General features: G+C 46.5%; 1 protein-coding gene across 1 annotated transcript; it reads left to right on the top strand.

Moving 5' to 3' along the window:
- Positions 1 to 886: 886 nt before the first annotated feature.
- Positions 887 to 8,712, top strand: LOC121917739 (microtubule-associated serine/threonine-protein kinase 3-like; the record flags this gene model as incomplete). The annotated part of the gene is made up of 8 exons (XM_042443859.1): positions 887 to 1,032; positions 2,279 to 2,488; positions 3,367 to 3,468; positions 5,644 to 5,776; positions 5,997 to 6,058; positions 6,665 to 6,744; positions 7,201 to 7,409; positions 7,629 to 8,712. Coding segments are annotated over 8 exons (1,127 nt in total), but the record flags the coding sequence as incomplete, so codon positions are not given.
- Positions 8,713 to 8,824: the final 112 nt, after the last annotated feature.

Here is an 8,824-nt window from a genome sequence, read left to right on the forward strand (position 1 = left end):
GAGATAATGCTCCTTCCCTGCCTCCTGCAACAAGAATTCCCCGCAGAGAAGGTGACAAGCTTGAAGGTGTCCCAAGGGGTCATGTAGTCCAGCCCCCTGCTTTGCAGGAATGCACAGCTAAATCATTCCCAAGAGATAGAATCCTAGAGTTGGAAGAGACCCCAAGGGACATCCAGTCCAACCTCAATCTGCCATGCAGGAAATCTCAATCAAAGTATTCCCGACAGGTGGCCATCCAGCCTCTGCTTAAAGACCTCCAAAGAAGGAGACTCCACCATAATCTCCGAAGAAGGAGTGTGTTCCACTGTTGAACAGCCCTTACTCTCAGGAGGTTCCTCTTAATGTTGAGCTGGAATCTCTTTTCCTGGAGCTTGCATCCATTGTTCCGGGTCCTATTCTCTGGAGCTGAAGAAAACAAGCTTGCTCCCTCCTCAATATGGCATTCATGTATTTAAACAGGGCTATCATATCACCTCTTAACCTTCTATTTTCCAGGCTAAACATCCCCAGCTCCCTAAGTCATTCTTCATAGGGCATGGTTTTCAGACCCTTCACCATTTTAATCACTCTCCTTTGGACACATGGCTCCAGTTTCTCAACATCCTTTTTAAATTGTGGTGCCCAGAACTAGATACAATATTCTTTTTAAAGACCTCCAAAGATGGAGAGTCCATTTCTATCCAAGGCAATCTGTTCCACCATCAAACAGCTCCTGTAGACAAGAAATTCTTCCTAACATTTAAGTGGGCTTTCTTTTTTTGCCATTTGAATCCATTGGTTTATCTCCGTCTCTGGAGCAGGAAAAAGACCAAATTTTGCTTAATTCCTTTCAGATATCTAAAGGTGGCTGCATCAGCTCACCTCTCAGGCTTCTTCTCAATCACAGCACAAAGGAGTAAGTTTTCCAAGCTCTGGTTTTGTGCCTCCCCAACTTACGTCTCTCTTCCTCCCTGCAGCCCTGGCCGGACGACTGGGGTGTTTGATAATGAGATTGTGATGATGAATCATGTCTACAAGGAACGGTTCCCAAAGGTGAGAAACAAAGTGATTTGGGGGAGTTTGGTCAGTTAGATGGAAGTTTCTTTTTTGGCAAACTTGTCTTGTTTTGCTGCTTCTTTAACTGGAACGGAACAAAAAACTGGAAAGCACATATTCACAGTAGAAAAATAAAAGGAAACAAAGTCTCACTTGATGGTCCAAAAACTTTAACATCTGAAGAAACCCAACGCAGTTCAGCCTTGCCACCAATTGGCCTTCTTCAGTAAATTTATTACACTGGTGGTACTGGGACAACACATAAACCCCTCTAAAAACATGATTTCTTTTTAAAATGGATAAGAGATATGATTTGATTTTAAATATATTATGTTTTAGAGGTGGTTTATGTGTTGTCCCAATAACACAACTATAATAAATGTAATTTTATTTATTTTATAATAACCCCTGAAGAAGACCAATTGGGGACAAGGCCAAAATGCATTGGGCTTTTTAAGATATTAACTTTTTTGGACTATCACACAGCATGTGGGGCTTTGCTTCTTTTTATTCTTCTACTTCTTTAACTGCCCTAGAAAAGGCCATTTCTAGAGAACTGTCCACTCCTTCGAGAAGTCAGTGCCATTTATTTTATTTTATTGTCCCAGCATGCACATTTATTTCATTGTTTGATGAATTCACCACCCTGTTCCTTGGGGAGAGTTACTGTCCGTTTCAAAGGCAGCACACTTTTAAAATGCAACCATAATCCACTGTTGCAAAAAACTGGCCAAGCGTTATTTTAAAAATCTGGCAAAATAAAACTGGCAGCCAAGAATAAAGCAGTTTAGTATATATAAGCATAACCTGGAAAAATATAACAGGAATAACAAGGCGTTAAAGTAGAAATAATGAGTTGTGCAAGAGTAAGCCCCTCGTGTCCATGCCCCTGGATGGCATACCTAGTGGACACTGGAAAATTACCAGTACACAACTTGCTAGTGGACACTGGAAAATTAAAACAAGAACAACAAGGCATTAAAACAGAAATAATGAGTTGTGCAAGTGTAAGCCCCTTGTGCCTGCACCCTTGGATAGTGCAAAGGGGGTTGCTGGCAGAGCATATATTCTTGAGCTGTGGGTGACAGAACTGGGCACAAACCAACTAGGAGGGGGTTTGTGGGCATGGAGGTGGGTGCTGCTCATCCCTGTGGGGATTTGGGAGGAGGAAGGCCTTGAGCGGGCATTCCTGTGTGCCCAGGGGCTGCCATCCTCCATGTTCATGCTTCCATCCTTTCCGCAGGCCACGGCCCAGATGGAGGAGCGCCTGGCGGAAACCATTGCCACCTTCTGCCCCAGCAGCACCCTCCCACTGGCAGATGGCGTCCTGGGTTTCATTCACCACCAGATCATTGAGTTGGCACGCGATTGCCTGGCCAAGTCCCAGGGGGCCCTGGTCACCTCCCGCTACTTCATGGAGCTGCAGGAGAAGCTGGAGAAGATGCTGCGGGACGTGAGTACCCCCTGCCCACCTCCCCTTCTGCCCCCAGAATGCCTTCATTGCATTCTGCAGTGCCATCCCTCTAAGCAGATGCCCCTTCAGTCTTCATGTTTCGGGGGGGGACGGGACACAAGGAGCTTGTCTGCATGGCTAAAATACTCCTCATTCTATGTGATTCAGATGTGATCTGGCCACATGTGATTCGGAGAAGTTTGAGCTTTTAGGGGAGATTAAAACCCCCACAAACTCTGCAGAAAAGGCTTTGCATTTTTAACAGAGTATCTTGGAATATCTACGAGGATGTGTATAATTGAATGTGTGGCCGTCTGTTTGCTTCACACAGATTTGGATGGATGCTCATATTTCGCGAAGGGAGGGTGAATAGAGGTGCACACATTTGCACAGAAAAGTGAAGACAATTGACTGTTGCAATTAAATTTTGCAAATGTGCAAAAATCCACAGCAATTTGCAAAATGCACTTATATGTAGACTAATCCAAGGGTGCAGCAGAAGGCATTTTTCCAAAATCACATAAATTTTCTTGCAAAGTCACACCATTTTTTAAAAGAGGCATTTTTGGCAGGAATCTGTAAAGACTTTGCCCCTTGTCTTGCCATCCCTAAGGGGTGCTGTTACCACACACACACACACACACACACACAATACACACATACACAAAGAGCAACAAGACAGACAATCTGGGATTCCTCAGTCATGTGCTCTGATAAAGTGGTAACTGGGTGGCCATGACAAATCAGTTCCAAAGGCTGACATTTAGCGACTGGTGCAAGTTATTTTGGAAAGGGTGACTTTGCCATCTCTTTTCTCCCTTCATCTCTGCCTGGCAATGCCCCTCATTTTCTTCTCCATCTCAATTCTCCCCTTGCAGGCTCAGGAGCGTTCAGAGAGTGAGGAGCTACATTTTGTGGAGCAACTTGTCCGGAAGCTGCTAATCATCATTTCCCGTCCCGCTCGGCTGCTGGAGTGCCTGGTGAGGATGGGTCTGGATTCAAGTGCCAGTGGAGCTAGGGGGAGGGATGCTGTGTAGAACCCAAATTCCCAGGCAGGAACCTGGAAAAGGGGATATTCTCTCCTGTCCCCTCAGGGACGTAGCCAGGATTTTAGGAAGGGGTGGGTCCAGACGAAGTGCCACCATTATAACGGGGCTTGGGTGTGGCAGGGCAGCAGCACACATCATTCATTTTTCTAATGGAAGGGGGGTCCAGCTATGTCCCTGAACAATGTAATGCTTATGTCAGAGTTATTATTATACAGCGCGCCCGTGCATACGTGGGCGCGCCATACGCAGCCTTGAGTATATGCGCTCAAGCCGCGGGGCATGCGCGTGGCGGAAGGGGCGGCGCGTCCCATTCAATTGAATGGGCGTGCACACCTGTTGCGCACTGCGCGCTCCCACGCCGCCGCGCATGAGCCCCATTGTTTCCAATGGGGCTCGAACATAGGCGGAATTCGCCTTACGCGGCGGGATCCGGAATGGATCCCCCACGTAAGGCAAGGACGGACTATATATTAAAACGTAAAACTAACTTAGCCTCTCATTGACCAGTTGACAAACCAGTATATTTTATTACACTATAGATTTACAATTTCTTCTTGTAATTGTGAGTACAGTAATAAAAGACTTCAAAAGATTAAAATATAATTCTTCCACTACAAATAATTTTATTTCTATATGCCAATGTGATAACTTTCACTTCTTTTCCTATAATGAAGTTGTGATACATTTAATGTGCTTACCTCTTTTAGTTTGCTGTCAGAACTTATTTTCTTTCTGATCACAAACACATCCATCTTGAACACTCAATATAAAAACTGTTAAACTATTTTAATATCACATCGCTCAGAAAAACATACGATGTGGTTATGCAACAAACATGGCAGGTCAGCAATAATGCACTGGATATCATTAAAACATAAACAAGACAGTCCAACAGGCCAAGAGATGAAGAGGGGAAAGATGTATGTCCTCCAGTGGAATTCCTGGCTGCAGTGTGTGTTTGTACCATACAGTTCCCAGAATTCCCTAGCACTGAGCCAGGGCAGTCTGAAAGCAGTCTGAAATTAGATTATTGCTGCAGTTTGGCTTAATAAAGTTACTGCAAATGTATGGGTTTTGGAATTTGTCATGTAAGACCCACAAGGTAAAATTTGTTGTAGTGGTCTGAGTGTTGGACTATGACTCTGGAGTCTGGAGACCAGGGTTTGATTTCCAGCTCAGCCATGAAACCCAGTGTGTGACCTTGGGGAGTAAGTCACACTCTCTCAGCTTCAGAGGAAGGCAATGGCACAGCTCTTCTGAACAAATCTTGCCAAGAAAACCCCAGGATAAGGACTCAGGCAGGGTAGGCATTTCAATAAGAAACGGACCGCCCTCACAGTCTTCACAGATCCAAACAGAGCCCCTGCCAGAGCCATCCTCTTTTAAAGCGCCTCCTTGATTCACACACCCTCCCATTCTTCCTCCCTCTCTCTCTCTCAGCCTCCCTGCTCCCAGCGAATTTTCCCCTCTAGTCCTGCTCCGTGCTTTTGATGGAGGGGACGCAGGAGTTTTAAAGTGCCTTGATTCACACACCCTCCCACTCTTCCTCCCTCCCTGGAAGAGACTTTTATTTTGGCAAAAGCACAAGGGAGGAGGGGAGGAGGAGGAGGAGTGGAAGCCAGACTCCTATGGAAATGAAAGGGAAAGAGCTTGCTTTGTCTTTCCCCCTTTCCTTCTCGGAGCTCCGTGGTTTTAATGGAGAGGAGGAGGAGGGGAGGAAGGAGCTTGAATGTCCCCAGGCCTGAAGGGGGGGGACCAGACCCCCCAAACCCCCCCCCTCTAGCTACGTCCTTGGTCCCCTGTCCCTTAGGAGACACCGCTAAGCCCACAACCTCCACCATGGGATGCAACATGTTCATTGCCCAGTCCTGGCTTGAGATGTTGGGCTGTGTGATTGCAGGGGACTGTGGACATTGTAGTCCAAAAAAAAGGAGCCTTTCCAGGCTGTACTGTCATCTCATCCCATTTTCTTCCCAACCCAAGGGGAGGATGTGAGTCCTGCTAGCAGGTTGAGCTTGATAGATATAGGTTGTCCTCAAGAGTAGGGTCTCAGTGCTGAGGGTACTGTGTTTGCTTCGTCCCACTGCCTCCTCCAATCCCTTGCAGGAGTTTGACCTGGAGGAGTTTTACCACCTCTTGGAGGCGGCGGAGGGTCACGCCAAAGTAGGCCAAGGGATCAAGACTGACATCCCACGCTACATCATCAGCCAACTTGGGCTGGCCAAGGACCCTCTGAAGGGTGAGAATTGGAGCCTGCCAGGGCCAGGGTCCCAGAGTGGCTCAAAGGCAACAAAAAGGTTGTCCTCTCCCTGGCCAGCCCTGAAAAGAGGGGGAAGCCTCTTCGGGGCCACAAGCGGGGGAAGGCCCTTCTTGTTCCCTGACTCCATCTCAGATTTTTGGGGTGGTTGATGGCTACATGGAGCTTAGCCCTTCAGCTGTCTGCTTTCTTTCCTCTGCAGAAATAGTTCAGCTGGATCAGGTGGACTGTGGCTCCCCTGCAGGGTCTGAGCAGCAAGATGAGGTGAGATCCCCTCCCCCCTGAAAAAGGCCCCCCCCCCCCCCCACATCCCTTCTTTCTTATCCAACAATTTTGGCTCTGTTTTGTTCCTTTATGTGCCATTCTGTTGAAGCATGTTATCCCAGTAACATCCACGGGTTTCAGTCAAGCTCCTCTGGCTGGCTTTTTCCTCTTCCCTGTGGAATTTATTCCCTGCTTTTCCTTTTCTGGGGAAAACCCCGAATTGGGAGCTCTGGGATTTCAGTTTAGTTTGGCCTTTCCCTTGTTTCACTTTGGCTACAACTTTTTTGGCTAATCCCAGCAAGAGGAAAGACCCACAAAGTCACTGGTTGAATGGTGAGTCAACATGCAAATAAGCCCCATTCTAGTTGGGATTAACCAAAAGAGTCCTGTGTTTTGAATATTTGTTTTAGCAGGTTGGGATTTGGGAAAGTTAGCACGATTATTATGATGATGCGCCACTTTCAGAGCTCTAATATAATGGACTTTAAAACGGAGTAAATAAATAGAATTATAGTGCAGGGCGACCCCTCCTTCAGCAAAGTGGCATGGAAAAAGAATCCATGTTAGGACAAACGAATTGCAACCTTCTCTTTCTCTTTCAACCAGTCTTGCACCTCCATCTCTCGGAGGAAGCCCTGCGAGAGTGATTTTGAAACCATCAAGTTGATCAGCAATGGCACCTATGGGTGAGTTATGGTTTTCTTCTCGGAGAGCAAACCTGATTGGAAGAAATTCTTCTCTGGGCTAGATCGGAAAAGTTACATCTTTGGGACTGCAACTCCCACAGTCCCCTAACTGGCATTACCACTGAGGATTCTGGGAGCTAGACTCACCAAAACTGCCCTCAGTAAATCCAAACAGCTTTAATCCAATTGTTGTGCCTCACCAGAGGAAAATGAGTGGGATTTGCAGAACAGTCACCTTAAAGACTCCCCGTTTATTAAATGGGTCTAAAAGAAGTTGGAGTAGTTGTCTTTTGGCAGCTACACTTCCCAAATGCCCCCTGACTGGGAAGGAAACCAGTATTTTGGAGGATGTTGTGGGGAAATGGTTATTTCCCACCTCCCCATGTGCCAAGTGTTGAGGGGTTTGAGGTTTCCCCCTCCATCCTGAGACAAAAGGCCATGCTTCTTCCCCTGCAGGGCGGTCTATTTGGTGCGCCACAAGGAGACCCGCCAGCGCTTTGCCATCAAGAAGATCAACAAGCAGAACCTGGTGCTGCGGAACCAGATCCAGCAGGTCTTTGTGGAGCGCGACATACTCACTTTTGCTGAAAACCCCTTTGTGGTCAGCATGTTCTGCTCCTTTGAGACCAAACGCCACCTCTGCATGGTCATGGAGTACGTGGAAGGTGAGGGAGCAGTGAGAACATAGGTGCGCAAAGTGGGTGACATGAGTGAGCAGGGACGGATGGACAGATGGGAACCATTTCTAGGCTGGAGACTTTCTGTGAGGCAGACTGGTAGGTGATGAGGAATGCCCCGGTGCCAGGAAAGTTGGGTGAGTTCCTGCCTATCTGGCCATGCCGTTCAGCCATCCCTGCCCTATTGAGCTTTTTGGACTTCCATAGGTGGTGACAGTGCGACACTGCTGAAAAACATGGGTCCGTTACCTGTGGACATGGCCCGGATGTATTTTGCGGAGACGGTTCTGGCCCTGGAGTACCTCCACAACTATGGCATTGTCCACCGGGACCTCAAGCCAGACAAGTATGAGTGGTGGTGGAGGATGGGAAGGGTTGGGAGGGATCACTAAGAACAGAGAAAGAGACACATGGGTGTGCATGATGTGCCTTTTTCCCTTCCCTGTTTTGGCCCTGAAAGGAGCCTGTTTATTGGGGGTGGGGTATCCCCTATAGTTTGCAAAGGCAGCTGTTGGACAGCATGAGTAACACCAATTCAGACAAAGACAACATCAGTGCTAATCCACTTCCCCCTCAGTGCTTTTGTAATTGTATAAACATTTGAGGCAAATTTGGTCCCCCAAAATGATTTCTTTCTTTTTAATTAACCAGCCTTGTGGCCCAAATTTAGACACCCCAACTCTCAGTCCCTTAGATTGAAAACAACTATTACAAGGAATTCCCCAAGATTAAACTAAACTCTAAAACCCAACACTCAAACAGACTCTAATCTAAAACTAGACAGCCTGCTTAGGCTTCAGTTCTGTACATGTTTATGAAGGGGTAAGTACCACTAAAATTGCTTTGAATAGACCTGCCTAGGATTGTGTTGTCAAAAGTGGAAGAAGCTGCCAAGGAAAATGAAAAAACAGCATGCTGCCAACTCCTATTGAGCTTTTTGGACTTCCATAGGTGGTGACAGTGCGACACTGCTGAAAAACATGGGTCCGTTACCTGTGGACATGGCCCGGATGTATTTTGCGGAGACGGTTCTGGCACCTCTTGGCTGAAGCTATTTTTATTGTGGTGACAACTCACTTGGCTGCTGGCTTTCTAAAATTCTATAATCTTGTATGAAGAAGGGATGCATTCTTGCTGATGCAGCCAGGAATCACCTTAGCTTTTTTGGCCACCGTGTCACACTCTTGGCTCCATGTTTATGGAGCTCTCCCTTCTCTCAAAACTAGCTCTTTGAGGCTGCTCAAAAGAAGATGTGCTTTAAAAAACAGAGAGAATGAAAACACACAAGAAGCATAGTATGAACATATAATTAAACAGTATAATGTTGAAACACATTTCCATTGGAAGAGGCAGGATATATAAATAAAAATTATTATTATTATTATTATTATTATTATTATTAT

Source organism: Sceloporus undulatus, unplaced genomic scaffold (genome assembly GCF_019175285.1).
Source record: "Sceloporus undulatus isolate JIND9_A2432 ecotype Alabama unplaced genomic scaffold, SceUnd_v1.1 scaffold_449, whole genome shotgun sequence".
Lineage (NCBI taxonomy): Eukaryota > Metazoa > Chordata > Lepidosauria > Squamata > Phrynosomatidae > Sceloporus > Sceloporus undulatus.